Below are 20,598 nucleotides of genomic sequence, written 5' to 3'. Positions count from 1 at the left end.
TGGAATGAGAAAAGGGGAAATTAATTCTGGTGGACTGCGAAGCCTATGCTACACGCCATACGGTAGCTCTCGGTTTGTAGAAGTCGATGAAGAAGGCATAAAAATAAATAATAACTTGATCAAAGAACCCTTCTGAATCAATTAATTCTGCAAATCATTTATTTAAAAACTAATCTCGAACAACTAATAGTCCTACTACTTTTTGCCACGTTTGGATCTCCATCGGCTGAGATGTTAGAATTTCGTCCCACAGGAGAAATGACAAAATAAATCTCGAAAGTTGTAGAAAATCGGTATAAAAAAATTAACGTATGGTATGATCTGACACTATGTCTGACTTCATCCTTCAGTTCGAGATCTATTGATATATCTTATCAAAATAACTGTTCAGTGGCATAGTTATGAGAGAAACAGATCAAGTTCAGATGGACGCATGACATTCGACACTAAATTAATCAGCACAATCTCAGTTTCTATCTTGTTAGCGAAATACAATGGCCATGATAGGTATGCCACTTTTGCATGATAAAACAGTTCTCCTTGTCAAGTACAGTGTATAAGTCTTCTAGACCTTCTACAAGCATCATTGTTCCACCAACTTACCATCACGTTGCTCCAAGCGAGAGCAAGTTCGTTATGCAAGACCTATTTGATGTTCACCTGTGTTCCTCCAGACAATCAGAGATCATAATGCCAACGTACGACTGTTTCCTGATCCGTTTAATGACAACTGTTTCCTGATTGCTTCCATGGTTCATTTTGGAGAAATACCGATAACCTGCGCTCATCTATGACACCTGATCGGTATAAAAACAACTGATTTATTTCGCTGGTCTTTATACAACAGCACTACATAAATGGCCCACAAAACTAATCCGTGCCTTAACGTTGTAAATGTGACAGACAGGCGATCCACCAAGAAAATACGTAATGTCGTTCAAGTCCAATCAGCTACCAAATAAAAAAATCTGAAGAAGAAACCTTAGAGTCCTAAATTACAGATAGATAGAATGGAGCACGGTGTCAACGAGAGTTGTCAGCGAAGAATAATACGGTCGGATGTGTTTGTATTCCATTGAACGCTGAGTTACATTAACTGCGTGACGCCAGCAGTTCCATGTGATTACCTTCTTGCGCCGTCTCGAAGCAGTCAGTGAGGTCTGTGCAGAGATGAGGCTATTCATCTCCATGTCGGAAGACAGACATATAGCACATTCCAGAATGAGATTTTCACTCTGCAGCGGAGTGTGCGCTGATGTGAAACTTCCTGGCAGATTGAAACTGTGTGCCCGACCGAGACTCGAACTCGGGACCTTTGCCTTTCGCGGGCAAGTGCTCTACCATCTGAGCTACCGAAGCACGACTCACGCCCGGTCCTCACAGCTTTACTTCTGCCAGTATCTCGTCTCCTACCTTCCAAACTTTACAGAAGCTCTCCTGCGAACCTTGCAGAACTAGCACTCCTGAAAGAAAGGATACTGCGGAGACATGGCCTAGCCACAGCCTGGGGGATGTTTCCAGAATGAGATTTTCACTTTGCAGCGGAGTGTGCGCTGATATGAAACTTCCTGGCAGATTGAAACTGTGTGCCCGACCTAGACTCGAACTCGGGACCTTTGCCTTTCGCGGGCAAGTGCTCTATCATCTGCGCTACCGATGCACGACTCACGCCCGGTCCTCACAGCTTTACTTCTGCCAGTATCTCGTCTCCTACCTTCCAAACTTTACAGAAGCTCTCCTGCGAACCTTGCAGAACTAGCACTCCTGAAAGAAAGGATACTGCGGAGACATGGCCTAGCCACAGCCTGGGGGATGTTTCCAGAATGAGATTTTCACTTTTCAGCGGAGTGTGCGCTGATATGAAACTTCCTGGCAGATTAAAACTGTGTGCCCGACCGAGACTCGAACTCGGGACCTTTGCCTTTCGCGGGCAAGTGCTCTATCATCTGAGCTACCGATGCTTTAAACGCGTGATACGCCAAGTGATTTCACTCGACCAAACCCAGCTAGGAGGAGCTAGCAATTTACAAACGGCACTCAGCGACTACCGCGATGTTATCGCACTGGCTTCAACATGTCGTCTCCGGGGTGTATTGGTATCGATAGACTTCGATCGCGCATTTGACAGGCTGAGTCATGCTTATCTCACGGACGTGATGACGAAAATGAAGTTTCCGGAAAGTTTTGTCACCGTCGTCATGAGACTACTCCACGGAGCCGCATCCAAAGTGCTCATCAATGGACGCTTGGTGGGGCCCATCACCATCTCACGATCGGTCAGACAAGGGTGCCCGCTGTCAACGATATTGTATGCCATCGCTGTCGAGCCGCTGCTTTGCGGGCTCCGGAATCGACTCCAAGGAATGACGATAAGGCACAACACGTTTATATGCCGAACATACGCAGATGACCTAGTGTTTTTAGCAAGGTCCGGCAACGAGGCAAGAGTGGCCTTGCATTGGATTCATTTTTATTGTATGGCTACGGGAAGTCGCCTGAACATGGCAAAGTCAGGAGCGATGAACATCGGGAGAGGACTCCCGACAGGAAGTGTAGCACCATTACAGCCGATCAACAAGATGAAATGCCTAGGAATTATCTTCACTACAGACGTTCGACGCACGGCGGCACTGAGTTACAGACATCTTCTGCAAACAATTCGTGCGAGTGTCCGAAGTCACAGGTTAAGGGCACTGGATATGATACAACGGGTCACCTTTGCCAACACTTATCTAGCCTCTCGCATCCCCCACCTGGCACAAGTTCTTCCTATGCCGGTGGTGTTGGCCCGCCGAATCCTGGCGGCACTAGGATATTTTGTGAGCACAGGTCTGCTTTTTAAGGTAGGATACGAAACCCTCACCCTTCCTCGTAGTCGTGGAGGTCTTGGACTCGTCCACGTACGCGACCGAGCAGTGGCTATTTATGTAACCACAATGATAAAGATGTGGACACGACACCAGACAAGTCTGACGGGCAGCTTGATAGACGAACTCGCTCCAACTTCGCTTTCGGCTCCGGTAGCGGTGGCTCACATCTCACCATCGCTTGCCCATATGCGAACTTTCTTTGTGGAACACAGTTATGTACATATGGAACTACCGACTACCAGGACGGCGACGGCACGTGATATATATCACATCTTGACTCGACGACGGCCGAATAACGCCGTAGAGCGCCGCCAACCAACAGTTACGTGGTCAGTGGTATGGCGTACAGTGCACCACCCACACCTTGATACGGGAACGCGCGCACTGTGGTATCAGGTGGTAAATGGGAAGTACGTGACTCGTTCCAGGTTGCATAAAATTCATATGGCGGACGAGCCACTGTGTCCGCAGTGCAATGTTATAGACACTGAGGAGCATCGCCTGATATGCGGTCCTTCGGCGGACGTATGGTGTTTGGTCAAAAAAATGATCGCCTTCCTCCTTCGGGAGGGGCCGCAAACAATAGAACCACGCACACTACTTCTCCCAGATAGGACATATTATCCCCGAACGAAGACAAACGCAGTGACTTGGATTCGAGGTTTGACTGTGCGTTATCTTTTCCGAGACGGCAGTAAGAATGTGCTTGACTTTTGGGCCTTACTACAGGAACATCACTCACAGCTTATGAGACATCGGAGATATCGAACATATTACGCAAATTTTTTAGGGAGTGCCTTGCTTGATCCCCCACCCAGTTGGGGTGTCCCGGGTAGGAGAATGTAATTATTGTCTATAAGTATCAGAGCACGAAAGGACCAGGACAGTGGAGAGGATCCACAAACACACGTGAAGACGTACCCGACACCAACGCGAGGTATGACGGGATTAGTGAGGTACGCGCCTAAAAGAGGAACGTAGAACGTTATGGTTTTGTACTGACAGAAGAAGGATATTTTATTTTATTTTTCACTATTATGTAAAAAAAAAAAGGAAGTCCACTTATTTACGTTTCCCAGAAAATTTTATTTTATAAAGTTATCGTCTTATATATTTAAAAAAAAATGCTAGAAGCAGTTTATGTTTGTTACTGTTACACAAAAAAAAAAAAAAAATGGTCAGCGCGAAAAAAAAAAAACATATTTATATATATTAAAAAAAAAAAGTTGGTAGAGCACATGGCCCGCGAAAGGCAAAGGTCCCGAGTTAAAAAAAAAAAAAAAAAAAAAAAAAGATTGTAGAGCACTTGCCCGCGAAAGGCAAAGGTCCCGAGTTCGAGTCTCGGTCGGGCACACAGTTTTAATCTGCCAGGAAGTTTTATATAGCACATTCATTGTGCTAATGGTGTGTGTAGCTAATCTATTCGTTCTATGGAACGCTTCATTTATTTGTTTTGTGCTAGTAACTGTGTTCCTTATAGTCTTTTCGAGCTGATGAAAGTTCTCCTCCACACAAAGTACGTTGTCTGGGAGAGTCATCAGGGATCAGAACATGGTCTGAAGTGGTTGTGCTCGACTGGACGCTGAGCTACATTGACCACATGATGTCAGCAGTTCCATGTGTGTGTGTGTGTGTGTGTGTGTGAGAGAGAGAGAGAGAGAGAGAGAGAGAGAGAGAGAGAGGGATGGAAAGAGGAGGGAGGGGAGAATACTGAAGGAGGAATTGGAATGACCCAATTTTTTAATGGTTGCGCTATGACGTCATTTGCAGGCTTGCTGAGCACTGGTGACGACGTGATCCCTGGGAACGCCGGCATGAAGGACATGGTGATGGCCCTGCAGTGGGTACAGCAGAACATCGCCGCATTTGGCGGGGACCCCAACCAGGTGACCATCGGCGGTGAGAGTTCTGGGGGCTGCTCTGCATCACATCTGGTGTTATCGCCTCTCGCTGCAGGTCAGTACATCAGCCCATTTCAGACAAGAGTGGCACACCTTATGAGTTTCACTAACGACACTCGAAATTGGGCAGGGCGTCGCGATGAAGGTCTTTAATAGTGCATCAGGTTTCTGTTGTCTCGTCTACATTGATTTCCTAGTGTCCGAAAAATCTAGTACCAAAGTCCCCATAAACGTAGCGGACTCAGGAGAAATTAGATCTTTTCGTGTTACGAAAGTTTTTTGCATTGTCGTACTTAGTACTCTGGTTCTCAATGATTGCTTTGTATGCTTACCAATTTATTTAACCCAGTTTGTGAAACTGTGTGCGCCAGCAGGAGGGTTTCATCAACGTTGGTGAGTTTTCATCACACCCAAACATATAACTAAGTCCTAAAGTGTTGCTCATAGCTCATCTCATTGCTGCTATTGTCAACTAGTAATTCGAATGTCTTGGACTCGATTTCTTCAGACAGTCTCTTCTTTTTCCTCTTTTAATGCTATGGATTGGGGTTTTCGCGAGCTCAGGAAACATATGATTGCCGCGAGGTGTTCTGCATGCTATGGAGAGTAACGATAAGCATAGCTGGCTGGCATGTCGTGGGTCCCCAGCACAACTCTACATTTTTATATGCTTTTAATGTTTGCATATTCTGAAATACTCCATGTTTGTATAAATAGCAGCACCTGCCCTCCGGGAAGCAATTCTATTCTGTCTGTACGTTGTGTCTGTAATTAACGTGCTTTCAGTGGTAGGTGTTGTACTTCCTGATGACCCTGCTTTCTGATTTGAATTTGATTGTAGTTACAATGTGACATTTTTTAGTGGAGACGCCGGGTACTTTGAAACATCTACATCACCGTGGTTCCCATTAGGCAACGAAAAAGCCATTGCCTACACGGTCAGGAACCAGAGTACAAGCAGTACATAGTTCCCAAGGTTCAAAAATGTTCAAATGTGTGTGAAATCTTATGGGACTTAATTGCTAACGTCATCAGTCCCTAAGCTTACACACTACTTAACCTAAATTATCCTAAGGACAAACACACACACACCCATGCCCGAGGGAGGACTCGAACCTCCGCCGGGACCAGGCGCACAGTCCAAAACTGCAGCGCCTTAGACCGCTCACCTAATCCGACGCGGCAGTTCCCAAGGTCTGTACGTTCTAGAGACCAATGGATTCCAAAAAAACAGTAAGTCAGCTGCACATCACGCATTCATCAGTGTTTTCTGGAGACGATGGTCAGGGCTCGACAAAGTGGGTCAAGAGGTTCGACCGAGTTGCCAGATACGACAGTTGGTATGATACGAGAAGTGTTTTTTAAGTAAGTACCGTTTTGAAATTAAAAAAAGACGTGCTAAGATATCTAAATAATGTTATTTTTACATGAAACCCTGTACCTTAATCTATTTTTATACATAATTTCCGTCAATATTTAGGCACTTGTCATAACATTGTACCAGTTTTTGAATACCTTCCTCACAGAAGTCTGACGCCTGACTTGTTAACCACTGCTTCACCACTGTTTTAACTTCGTCATCGTCTTGAAGACGCTGACCGCCCAGGTGTTTCTTCAAGTGCAGGAACAGATGGTAGTTACTGGGCGTAAGATCGGGCCTGTACGGAGGATGATCTAGAGTTTCCCATCGAAAAGATGTGATGAGATCTTTGGTCTGATTCACCACATGCGGACGGGCATTGTCTTGCAGCAAAACGATGCCCTTGCTCAACTTCCATGGACAGTTGCTTTGATTCTGGTGTGACGTAGGCCACCCATGTTTCATTGCCCGTAACAATTCGACTTAATAAATCATCACCGTCGTTGTGGTACCACTCAAGGAAAGTCAATGCACTGTCTAAGAGTTTGGTTTTGTGCACATCCGTCAACATTTTCGGTACCCAACGTGCGCACAATTTTCAGTAATTCAGGTGCTCGGGCACAATGCCATACAAAACACTACGAGAAACATTAGGAAAGTCATCCCGCAAGGAGGAAATCGTAAAGTGTCTGTTTTCTCTCACCTTATTGTCCATTTCCTGCGCCAAACTTTCATTAAGACCGAAGGACGCCCACTCCATTGCTCATCATGCACATTTTTGCGGCCATCTTTAAATGCTCTCACCCACTTTCTTACCATTCCATCACTCTTAATGTTTTCTCCGTAAACTGCACAGATCTCACGATGAATATCGAACGCTTTTAGGCCTTTAGCACTGAGAAATCTTATAACGGCCCGTACTTCACAGTCGGCGGGACTCACGATTATCGGAGGCATCTTAAACACTCAGTACACAACGTAAATAAGGAAGAATCAGACTGTAATGGCGTCAGTGCGTACATTAGGGTACAGGCTTTCATGTAAAAATAAAATTATTGAGATATCTTAGCACGTCTTTTTTTAATTTCAAACCGTACTTACTTAAAAAACACGCCTCTTACCACGTGTTTAGTAAACGTGTACTTTTACTTGGACAACACAGCCCAGCAATGGTCCGAAAACAACGAAGAGAAGCTCGATAGCTGGAACAAATTCCAGAACGAACCTGCAGAAAACTTTCGGTGCAACAAGTCCACTTGGTGGAAGAACAACTGAAGAACAAGGGTCAACGTCGTTGGGAAACGGCTCAGTCTTACAAACAGAATGTCTTGGCCCTATGCCACATTGTGCATTCAAATATGACAGAAGCCAACAAAATCTCACATTTGATGAAAGGAGCCACAGAAGACTTGTGCCAGGCTCTGCTGGTAGAGGATATCACAAGAAACGAGGAATTCATGAAGTGGTGCCAGCAAATTGAGGAAATGCAACTGGAAAGAAGAGGGTAATGACCGACTCAGAACGTGGTCCGTATAGCATTTGTGGAAGCCTCTCTCATACTCCTCTCTCTGCTATCCAGAACTGTCGGATCGAATAAGCGAGAGAAAACATGAACGTCGACCTCATATATCAGGAGCTGATAAGAGAATGTTGAAGAAGAAGTGTATCGATCTTTAGCACCTACCTCCGTCCCCAATCGAATGTTCCACAAGACAAGTGTTCGACAATACTACGCTGCAAGACTGTAGCCATCAAAACGGTCCTATTCACACCAGTCAACTGCAGACGATTGTATTCGAGTGTTGGACGAATGCTATCAGCATAGCCTGGCCGCGATCGCTCCGCAACAGGCTGCAGCTGTTCCCAGTTGCCATACAGAGGTGCCAACTGCTCGCATAGCCGCCAAATTCAGGAAAACGAAGTGATGCAACCGTCTATGCAGGTGAGATCGAAACAGATGAAAATTTTCCGTGAACGGCGGCTACCAAGAGGTCAGGAAATCTTATTGACGTCCTCATTGGCACACAAACTATCCGGCTGCTAGTCAACTCTAGGGCTTATTTACCCGTAATGTCGAATGCTTATCATCACCAGCTAAAAAACGCTATATTCCACGAAACTCAAGCCATTGTGCTGAAGTTTCAAATGGTAAATACGTCCAGCCGACAGTAACAGGTACTGCAAGAATAACTGTCAATGATAGAAAACAGCCATTCTAATGTCTGTTGATCCGTCATGGACATGGGACATCGGCTGGTCAAGTAAATATCAATGAAATTTGACAACAACCGTGTAATTGAGATGTTATTTTATTCTGACAACCAGTTTCGGCATTCCGCTATGCCATCTTCAGGTCCCATATGCATCTCTCAAAAACAAACGATACTGTCGTACAGTGCCATATATTCCTGGATGTCGTGAATGCAAAACCGTATCCCAAGTGTTTCATTCGAAGACTTGATTGCCCTACTAATGTGTGTTTTAACAGAATGTTGTCATCGGATTATTCTCAGATGGGCCTTCTTGCAGGCATCACAACAGTCACAGAATGTGGAAGACCAGAATTTCAGATTGGCGAGGCCATTCCAACAAGCACACATACCAAACATTGCTCTGGGAAGTTGCTTGCAGTTGAAAATGTGCTTATTCCCTCCTTTATGGACGAAACAAGCTTTGGTCTCAATCTAATTGCTCAGTTAAACTGTGAAGCTACGAAGGCTCACAAAAGAAATCTGCATACCAGCGATAATCTCTGCGGGAGTTCAAGGATATGTTCGGATCACCAACTGTCACGAGAGGCCACAACTTACCAAGGACCGTATGTGCGTAGGAACATCAGAAACAGTCTAAGCGATCACCACCAAATGTTTGTTATTTAGAATTTATCGTATCTAGAAAAATTCTCGAAATTTCTTATGTTTGTAATATTTGCTTATTCTTGAATACTCTAGTATAAACAACGGCTTCCCTGTGAAGGAGGCAGTTCTGCCCTGTCTGTTCGTTGGTATTTGCAATTAACGCACTTTCAGTACTTTGTTGAGAACTCTGCTTCCGGATTTGGACTTGATTGTGGTTACGACGTGACTAAAGCAGTGCTAAACACATTTTGTTATCACCTAATAAATTCTGATACTGGTTCATCATTAATGTCATTACACAAGACACTACAGATCAGAAGAAACATTCTTCAGTCCATGTACAACACCTATCTTCCCTCAGGTATTCTAGCAAATATATTTTATCCACCTTTCAGTTTCTGCTACCGCCTTTACTATAAGTGCTACATGCTGCTTGATGTTATCATAGGATTCTCGCTTGCAGTTGCACACCAGACTTTTTCGCAGAAGGCTGCTTTTCACCAGGCAACAGCAGAGCTATGGAATTCTACAGCCCAGACAGTCGCAGAATTTGGTTTGAAACTTCATTTTTCAAATGCTTCAGATACGCAGAACACGTAAACTTCTACCTGATTCCCGAGGCACAACATGCTTTAAGCTGCACCCTCATCTCATATATCGTACATACGTCTAGTTCAGTAGATGCACACATACACTCTTGACAGCTGTCCATACTGTATATACAGGGTGGTCAGAAATAGCCTGAAAAGCTTCAAACGGTGTTGCAGGGGAGATTGTGCTGAGAAATAACAGCTAACGAAACAGTCCCATAAGTTGCGCCGTTTACGAGTTATTTAGCATTAGCAATTCAAGCAGCCCGTCCGAGACAGTGTCGCCAAACGTGTTCCTCGTTCGATTTCCTAAAACCGAACAAACGTAGCGTTTACTCCTCTAGCTTAAATTTATCATTTCTGAAAAAGAGACCTTTTAAATGGTAATGAGCATTTGAACAAGTAGTAATTCACCGACCCATAGACGTCTGTGCATTATCGCATTTTAGCGCGTGCAAGTGTTTGAATTTGCACGCACAGAGACCTAATTGGCTAACTACAATGCTAAATTGCTCGGAAATGGTCGCAAAGTGCCGATTTTTTTTTCTTAACAGTTATTTCTCAGCACATCCTCCCATCAACACCCATACAAGCTTTCCAGACTGTTTCTGACCACCCTGTACACAGTGATGTCACAATACAGGCGTCTACTGTAGATCACGGTGGCCACCAAGGTAGCCCTTGTCGGTTGGTTTTACAGTCTCAGAGGTACATGTAGTAGCAGTGCGTTTGTCTTCCCCCACAGGCCTCTTCCGCAGCGCCATAATCCACAGTGGAGAGGCGGCCAGCCCCTGGGGAATAATGCCAGACCCAGCGGCCAAGGCGTTCCGCTTGGCGGAGGTCCTGGGCTTCACGGCGAACAACACTCAGGAGCTGCGAGACTTCCTGTTAACGGTGGACCCACAGGACCTCGTATCCCACGATGACGACATCATCACACCAGAGGTAACTCCAGCAGGTTTATACTATAAGCATCCATATCAGCCACTACGAGGACTATTACCCAGCTAATTAATATTCGATGCTGCGGGAAGCCTATATCTGGCAACATTGGATTCAACTGGCAGCAGTAGTGCACCGATGCGACGAACACGAGTTACTGGAATTCACAAGCTTGCTAACACTCCCTCCCTCCAGATCTGCCATCACAAACCCAGAACACTGTCTAGCCTACTGCAGTCTACGGTGCCAGTGAGCTTGAATTAAAAGTGATTTGTGTCATCGGTAACAGTACAATATTTTTGTTAGTAGCTGGTTTCGTAATAGAAAAGAATAAAAGGTATTCACATGATGGGAACTATAAATTGAAAGTAATAGCACATGCAGAACGATGTTGAAACAGAGCAGCTGAGCGGCATTTCGGCCCTCCACCAATAGAAAAAAAACCATTCGCGATTGGCGGGCTAGTAAAGAAGAACTGAAAAAATGAGGACGACTAAATATGCAAATAAAAGACTGAACGCAAAATTACCAAAAGTAGAAGATGACGCATTGGAATGGATTCAAGGACACCGACAAAATAGCATTGCAATTAATACAAAAAATTATTCAAATGACACGCTTGTAAGCTAGTGCTATAGTGGAGCTTAACAGACGTTAAGGGTATTGGTTAATGCTACAGGTTTATGAAGCGTCGTGGTCTTAGTATGCGAAACAAAACCAAAATATCTCTGAAAATGCCAGACGAGTGTGAAGAGAAAATATTACCTTTATATCTCTTTATTATTCAGCATCGAAAGAAAACTAGTGTGGAACTAAGCTACACAGCGAATATGGACGAAACTCCTCCGACATCTGTTGTTCCGAGCAACAGAATTGGTTCCATGAAAGGCGCTAAACTTGTATCTATAAAAACAAGTGGTCATAATAAAATACAATAAGCTGTTGTCTTGCTGACGGTACTAACCTTAATCCGATGACCCTTGTCAAGCGTAAACCAATGCCAAAACCTTCTCACATACCACCAGGTGTTGCTCCCGTACATGACAGAGGCCGGATGGAAAGGACTAGTATGAAATTATGGAATAACCGAGTGTGGGAGAGAAGAGTTCTCTTCTTGCGCTAGATCAGTTTATAAGTCGTTTGAAAAATCCTGTGAAAGAGAAATTGAGACAGGGAAATACAGAGCTTGCTGTTATTCCGGGAGGACTTACTTCACGGTTGCAATCTCTTAATGTCTTGATAAATAAACCACTCAAAGTATACCATATATGAGAGAGGAATGGAACGAGTGGATGCTGGATGAAATCCATCATGAATTCACCTACATTCAAACAAATGTCAGTGGATAAAATAGTCGTAGTACAGAGTGAAAGAAGACATTATTGCTAAATATTTCAAGGAGTGGTGCGTAAGTAACGATCTCGGTAGCTGTGAAGACCATCTTGTATATGAAGACCACAACGGTGACGATGAAGAAGAAGAAAGTAAGCTCAGATGTCGATTTTCAGAGATTTTAAAGGTCATTTGGTTTTATAAAATAACAATTTTTTTCTAATCTGGCCTTGCAACCTAATAATAAAAATAGTAAAAATGTTATTTTTTTAAAATTTCGTAAAAATTAAGGCGTGTGTTACAGTCGGTAGCGCCGTATAGCCCGTAAAACAAGGTATTGAAGGACTGAATAACTGTTAATGGAAGATGGGGTGCCAGATAGATTAGGTTTTCGTATGTTAAAAGAGTGGAGGAGCACGAGGGCATACCACATCCAATAGGACCATATCTAGTATAGCACTGTAGCATTCAAACTATCAGATTGAAGATGGCTTTATTTGTACCTACACTACAAAGTAGACAAGCAGAACCATTCACATTCTCGAACTATTTAGTACTTTTATAACGCATCGTGTTACAAACCCTCCCAAGAACGCCACGTGCAGTGACGAGCGGGCGGGCGGCCACACAAGGCCGGAAACAAATAATGAGCCGAGAAGTCATTAATGAATATGAAATCAGGTGAGAGATTCGGGACCTTTTGATGAGGAACCAACAGCTGCTCTGTCCGTAATTTGCTTATTTACGTGTATCTAAAAATTCAACCACCAATTAAGGAGGAGGAGATTAGTGTTTAACGTCCCGTCGACAACGAGGTCATGAGAGACGGAGCGCAAGCTCGGGTTAGGGAAGGATGGGGAAGGAAATCGGCCGTGCCCTTTCAAAGGAACCATCCCGGCATTTGCCTGAAGCGATTTAGGGAAATCACGGAAAACCTAAATCAGGATGGCCGGAGACGGGATTGAACCGTCGTCCTCCCGAATGCGAGTCCAGTGTGCTAACCACTGCGCCACCTCGCTCGGTCACCAATTAAGCCATCTAAATAATTACAGAACGGAGGGGAACCTTATAATAATAATTCCCTACGTATATTCTGAGAAGAATTAATGAATTGTTTAATATGGCCGTGGACGTTAAAAAGAATCAAGTATAAACTAAGCGTCTCCTTGGCCTTGAGGAGCACACGAGTACAGAAAAGCCCACTGTTCCAACGGCTGGCGCTGTACCAGGATAGGATACCTCTGGTGCAAAAGGGAAGCGGCCAGTTCTATGGCCCAGCGGGCGGCAACTAACCGCTTGACCAGTCAGCAAGTTTGCACCAGAATTACTTTTTAGGCTACAGCTGGACGCATGCTAGTGTGAGGTACTGACCAGCTAATAAAACCCCTGTGCATCGCCACTCCGAGACATTTTACTAAGTCTTCTTGGAAGGCCCACCAGCTGCCACCTCGCCTGCGATCGCCACTTGTCCGCAGATACGTACCGCGATGCTACGGCAAAGTTGAACGGTTCGTTATTTCGGGCACAGTCTAGTAATGATACTCAGATTTGTCACCAAATCCTAGTTCTCGTGGTTCGGTATTCTCTCTCACAACTGTTCTCGAGGTAAACTTGTGTAGTTATAGGGTACTTCTCTTCCTATAGCCTACGTCATCCTGCGAATATGTCTATGTCAGTGAAGGCTGCTCTCCATTAAGAGTACGTTGTTCTGTACTAATTTCAGAACACTTCTCTTGTGTTCTTTACTAAATATTCACTCCAGCATCCGTTCAAACCAGTGGCCCCGTGCAAGTAGGTTCGCAGTACATGCCTTCCCACGGTCTGATAGTGGGTAGTATATTAATAGGAGATGTCGATAGCCTGTCAATATGTATCTTGCCGGCTAACAGGTGGGTAGGGACACGAGACTGTGGCAGTCAGTTTAGGTGGTATGCAGGAAATCATCATAGCTAAGTAACAGAAAGAAATTTAAAACCTCCTAAAATAACATTTTGTTTTGGACAGTAAGTGACAGTAGACCTAGCAAAATGATTCAATAGTTGAGAGACTGAGCTTCCATTCATGAGGACGACAGTTCAAATCCTCGACTTGTCATCCAATTATACACTCCTGGAAATTGAAATAAGAACACCGTGAATTCATTGTCCCAGGAAGGGGAAACTTTTTTGACACATTCCTGGGGTCAGATACATCACATGATCACACTGACAAAACCACAGGCACATAGACACAGGCAACAGAGCATGCACAATGTCGGCACTAGTACAGTGTATATCCCCCTTTCGCAGCAATGCAGGCTGCTATTCTCCCATGGAGACGATCGTAGAGATGCTGGATGTAGTCCTGTGGAACGGCTTGCCATGCCATTTCCACCTGGCGCCTCAGTTGGACCAGCGTTCGTGCTGGACGTGTAGACCGCGTGAGACGACGCTTCATCCAGTCCCAAACATGCTCAATGGGGGACAGATCCGGAGATCTTGCTGGCCAGGGTAGTTGACTTACACCTTCTAGAGCACGTTGGGTGGCACGGCATACATGCGGACGTGCATTGTCCTGTTGGAACAGCAAGTTCCCTTGCCGGTCTAGGAATGGTAGAACGATGGGTTCGATGACGGTTTGGATGTACCGTGCACTATTCAGTGTCCCCTCGACGATCACCAGTGGTGTACGGGCAGTGTAGGAGATCGCTCCCCACACCATGATGCCGGGTGTTGGCCCTGTGTGCCTCGGTCGTACGCAGTCCTGATTGTGGCGCTCACCTGCACGGCGCCAAACACGCATACGACCATCATTGGCACCAAGGCAGAAGCGACTCTCATCGCTGAAGACGACACGTCTCCATTCGTCCCTCCATTCACGCCTGTCGCGACACCACTGGAGGCGGGCTGCACGATGTTGGGGCGTGAGCGGAAGACGGCCTAAGGCCTAACGGTGTGCGGGACCGTAGCCCAGCTTCATGGAGACGGTTGCGAATGGTCCTCGCCGATACCCCAGGAGCAACAGTGTCCCTAATTTGCTGGGAAGTGGCGGTGCGGTCCCCTACGGCACTGCGTGGGATCCTACGGTCTTGGCGTGCATCCGTGCGTCGCTGCGGTCCGGTCCCAGGTCGACGGGCACGTGCACCTTCCGCCGACCACTGGCGACAACATCGATGTACTGTGGAGACCTCACGCCCCACGTGTTGAGCAATTCGGCGGTACGGTCACCCGGCCTCCCGCATGCCCACTATACGCCCTCGCTCAAAGTCCGTCAACTGCAGATACGGTTCACGTCCACGTTGTCGCGGCATGCTACCAGTGTTAAAGACTGCGATGGAGCTCCGTACGCCACGGCAAACTGGCTGACACTGACGGCGGCGGTGCACAAATGCTGCGCAGCTAGCGCCATTCGACGGCCAACACCGCGGTTCCTGGTGTGTCCGCTGTGCCGTGCGTGTGATCATTGCTTGTACAGCCCTCTCGCAGTGTCCGGAGCAAGTATGGTGGGTCTGACACACCGGTGTCAATGTGTTCTTTTTTCCATTTCCAGGAGTGTACATTTGCTGTCAGTTCCTTAAGTTGCTTCAAGCAAACGCAGTGATTATTCTCTTGAAATCTAATTTTGTGCTACATTTACAATGATCTCATGGACGACAGAACATTAGTCCTCATCTTCCATTTCCTTCTAATTATTGACAGCTTCCCTTGAATTTGGCTACGTAAAAGATGGACATATCTGAGTGGTGTCTGTTCCACCGGACACGTCTGACAAAACAGACACCACGCGTGATTACATGACTGATGCATACATTATGTGCTCACTCCTCTGTATAAGTCCTATAAGTGTGTAACGGGTATTTTCGAACATCCTGCATAATGAAAAGCAAACTGAGATCGTAGCGAAATTTCTTTTAACTGACTGAACTATTTAATTACATCAGGTGATTGATATTATCGTTAAGCCACCATTCATCTAAAAACAACTAGACAAGACATAAATACGTAAGACATAGGTAAGTTTAAGGGTACCTGTCGGAGAAAATGTACCGCCTTACATCATTTGCTGGTGGTGTAGGATTAATTCTACAAACTTATAGACAAGCTACTAACTGCTTACATACTCGTAGTTCTCGAATTCTGTCTAGTTGCAGAAAATCTGCTACATGCTTACATTATTACTGGATGACGCCCAGATGTACAGGATCTGCTTTGTATGCCGTTCTTGAATCCAGCTGGCTGTAGAAAGGATGTTTCGTGGTGTTGCATTTATCTTGGTAACCCCAAATAACTTTTTGTCCAGAAGCAGAAAATAATGTTTGAAGCAAAAGTTGTTTCTCTATGTAAAACAAAATTCAGTTGACGCTTGTATAGTAGCAAACAGTGCAGCTACACAGGGTAACCTGACTCGTTCGCTTGTTGAAAATAATAGTAAGCAAATGGAAACTCAAGAAAAGTGTGCACCAGTCATTCAGTCAACTGTCTTCAGTTGGAGGTTTTTGTGTACACAATTACACCAACGAAGATAAGGTAGAGATACTTCTGATTTATGGAGAATGTTAGTTAGCAGAACAGTAACGACCGGTTTGCATTTCCTTTGTGCTTATACTTGTTTACTACCAACACCGCAAAATGTACAAGTTATGTTACCCTGAGAAAATGCAATGTATACTAGAACGTGAGAGACACAGTCAAATTCGTGTTACGTTTTTTTTAATATCGTGATGTTTATTTGAATGGTACACTGTGATACCTTTTGAACATGACTTGAGGGGGGAGAGTTTATTACTAGAAAAAGATATAGGGCACTATTTAAAAATAGGAGTGCTGCGCATATCTTCATAACGAACAAAGTTACAAGAAAGGCAACCATGCTAATTAATCTCACCCCTGGTAGCTAAACAACACTCGCTTGATACATTTTTTATTTTGCTTATCAAGAAAATAGTTACTGGGGTTATCAAGATAAATGTGACACCCTGTGTAATATGCTACCTGTATCTTTTATTCTTACAGCCTACTAATTCTGCTGTTGCGACTTTTGCAGGAGGAGATCCGCATCCAGCATCTTGCCTGGCTCCCCGTGATTGAACAGGACGTGGAAGGCGCCTTCGTTACCGAGTGGCCGGCCGAAAGCCTGAAGGCAGGTCGTTTCAACAAGGTCCCCGTCATCACGGGCTTCACGTCCGGGGACGGGCTCGAGCTGATTCAACGTGAGTTTCAACCTACCCATTCGACTATGACTACCGTAGTTTTCGATCCGTTAAACCGACATTCTGCTATTTGCTACTGCTCGTAACGTCCTGTCAGCTCTTAAAGACACGGTCAGTACTGAGACAAGATGTACTGACAAAACAGTTTATTAATTGTAGCTCCTCAACCCTAATTTTAACAGAACAACTTACACTGTAATGGTGTCGAGACAAACTGACTCTTATTCTTCTTGACGGTATTCCATATCTAATCAGAAAACAGTAAGTATTCAGACGCAAGTTTGGATGATAATATCAACTGTTGCTTGTTTGTTTGTTTGAAACGCTGGAGCTAATAAGCACCCAAATCCTGACTTAAAGTTGACCGTTTTCTACGGAAAGCACTCCGTGATTCTTGAAATTAACTAACACGTATGTGCCTAAACGGCATTAGTGGGTAGGTAAAACTATAATGAATAACTATAGTGAGGCTAGAACCCTATTTAAAAAGCAACACACCAAGTGGATAGCTAATATTAACAATTATAACACCCTCCTCTTTTTGACTGGCCATTTGGTAATATTTCCTAAGACAACTGATGTCCACAGTCGAAGAGTAAGTCTCCTCCGCCATGTTGCTACAACTAGTAGATGGTAGAATGAGATCTACAGCCTGTGCCGTATCTGCCAAAAACCTCAGATAGCTCATATGACACACATTAAAGTGAATGGGATTAAAGAACTGACACTGGATTAGTATGTGCCCTTCTGTCAGTGGTTCTTTACAGCAAGAGCAAAGAGGTGCGGGGCCACCGCTTACCAGCTGACGATGGCTGAAAAGACAAAGACCTCCTCGCAACGATGTGATATGAAGTAAATCGCCCAAGTCGTAGGGAGGGGTTTAATCTCCCTGAGCTTGTTACCACGGGGAGACAACCAATGCTCGCGCCGGAGTGACAGTTCCTATATACAACACTGATGAGATCGTCCGAGGGGGCTGAATTGCTAAGTGGTCAGAGAAGTAAAACTGCAGAATTGTCAGAGGCAATGGCACTAGCAGCAGCAGCAGCAGCCTCATTCCACGACATCCCGACAGGTCCAGGTACGCAAAAGATTGTTGTATTGGTACCAGCATCAGCGAACGAGTGAAGCCATTCCTGGATCCGTTGTACTAAAGGGTGGTACGTTTTCATCGCACACGGGCTCTGGAGAGCACTGAGGGTATCAGAGTACGCAACAGATTTGCAGAATCCGTGGTAAAGGGCAAACGTCTCCGCTGTAAAAATCGAGCACTGGTCTGAATGGCGATATCTAAAACCCTCTCCGACGACAATAAAATAGTATCCAACATCACGGAGCAGCACATATTGTTGCTTCTTACAGAAGGACACAAGCTTACTTCTGTGCTCTCAAAAAGTTCAGCGACATATTTCCACAGAATGTTAAACGTCAATACACTACTGGCTATTAAAATTGCTACATTTAGAAGAAACACAGATGATAAACGGGTATTCATTGGACAAATATATTATACTAGGACTGACATGTGATTACATTTCACGCAATTTGGGTGCATAGATCCTGAGAAATCAGTACCCAGAAAAACCACCTCTGGCCGTAATAACGGCCTTGATACGCCTGGGCATTTAGTCAAACAGAGCTTGGATGGCGTGTACAGGTACAGCTGCCCATGCAGCTTCAACACGATACCACAGTTCATCAAGAGTAGTGACTGGTCGGCCACCATTGACCAGACGCTTTCAATTGGTGACAGATCTGGAGCCCGCATCTCGTGGTCGTGCGGTAGCGTTCTCGCTTCCCACGCCCGGGTTCCCGGGTTCGATTCCCGGCGGGGTCAGGGATTTTCTCTGCCTCGTGATGGCTGGGTGTTGTGTGCCGTCCTTAGGTTAGTTAGGTTTAAGTAGTTCTAAGTTCTAGGGGACTTATGACCACAGCAGTTGAGTCCCATAGTGCTCAGAGCCATTTGAACCATTTTTGAACAGATCTGGAGAATGTGCTAGCCAGGGCAGCAATCGAACATTTTCTGTATCCAGAAAGGCCCGTACAGGACCTGCAGCATGCGGTCGTGCATTATCCTACTAAAATTTAGGGTTTCGCAGGGATCGAATGGAGGGTAGAGCCACGGGTCGTAACACATCTGAAATGTAACGTCCACTGTTCAAAATGCCGTCAATGCGAACAAGAGGTGACCGAGACGTGTAACCAATCACGCCGGGTGATACGCCAGTATGCGATGACGAATACACGCTTCCAATGTGCATTTACCGCAATGTCGCCAAACACGGATGCAACCATCATGATGCTGTAAACAGAACCTGGATTCATCCGAAAAAATGACGTTTTGCCATTCGTGCACCCAGGATCGTCGTTAGACCACCGCTGGCGCTCCTGTCTGTGATGCAGCGTCAATGGTAACCGCAGCCATGGTCTCCGAGCTGATAGTCCAGGCTGCTTTAAACGTCGTCGAACTGTTCGTGCAGATGGTTGTTGTCTTGCGAACATCCCCATATGTTGACTCAGGGATCGAGACGTGGCTGCACGATCCGTTACAGCCAGGCGGATAAGATGCCTGTCACCTCGACTGCTAGTGATACGAGGCCGTTGGGATCCAGCACGGCGTTCCTTATTACCCTCCTGAACCCACCGATTCCATATTCTGCTAACAATCATTGGATCTCGACCAACGCGAGCAACAATGTCGCGATACGATAAACCGCAAGTCGGAAACGTGATGGTACGCATGTCTCCTCCTTACACGAGGCATCACAACAACGTTTCACCAGGCATCACCGGTCAACTGCTCTTTGCGTGTGAGAAGTCGGTAGGAAAATTTCCTCATGTCAGCACGTTGGAGGTGTCGCCACCGGCGCCATCCTTGTTTGAATGCTCTGAAAAGCTAATCATTTGCATATCACAGCATCTTCTTCCTGTCGGTTAAATTTCGCGTCTGTAGCACGTCATCTTTGTGGTCTAGCAATTTTATGGCCAGTAGTGTATGTCCAGTCACTCGTCCTACACAATCTTCCCTACCGTGATGTAATCTAACAAGGCACGAGTAGTGACAACACAAGACAGTTAGAATTAACCATGAATGCTTGTTTGTATTACACCTGCAGCATTCGTCTATTTGATCAAGTGACTGATCCGTTCTTCCAGTTAGGTTGCTTGCAGACAGACAAGTTACCCGACTCCCAAACGCTCAGTTTACTTGACCGGCTCCACAGTGTGCATGAACCCCAGCACCTCGCATCAGATATTAAGTACCTGTCATCTCACCACAATCGAAGCACAAGGCCTCACTTAGCTAATTCATATAAAATTTGATTCAGCTGCCCCTACCATTGCGTTTTATGCAACCTGCAATGCCCTAAAATATCACGTCCACATTTTCATATTCTCTCTCTTGCTACAAGCAAAATATCAGTCCTACAGAAAAAATGAGTTTAGTTAAATTTTGTACTGGGATACGGTTTGGCTAGATGCCATAGTTTTCGAGTTATTCAAGAAAAACCTTCGAAAGTAACCATCAAATTGGTTTTCCTTTAATAACTCGAAAA

The 20,598-nt window shown here is 45.2% G+C and overlaps 1 protein-coding gene across 1 annotated transcript in view; it reads left to right on the top strand.

The window, feature by feature from the left end:
- LOC124622589 (venom carboxylesterase-6-like) overlaps positions 1-20,598 on the top strand; it is an 84,673-nt gene that overhangs the window by 33,397 nt on the left and 30,678 nt on the right. The window contains exons 4-6 of the mRNA XM_047148338.1: positions 4,641-4,826; positions 10,325-10,524; positions 16,876-17,041. Coding sequence (XP_047004294.1) covers positions 4,641-4,826; positions 10,325-10,524; positions 16,876-17,041 — 552 coding nt within the window. The remainder of the gene's footprint in view (positions 1-4,640; positions 4,827-10,324; positions 10,525-16,875; positions 17,042-20,598) is intronic.

The sequence above is a fragment of the Schistocerca americana genome, chromosome 7 (assembly GCF_021461395.2).
Source record: "Schistocerca americana isolate TAMUIC-IGC-003095 chromosome 7, iqSchAmer2.1, whole genome shotgun sequence".
Classification (NCBI taxonomy): Eukaryota; Metazoa; Arthropoda; class Insecta; order Orthoptera; family Acrididae; genus Schistocerca; species Schistocerca americana.
The sequence above is the reverse complement of the archived record's forward strand: the minus strand, read 5'-3'. Positions and strand labels throughout refer to the sequence as shown.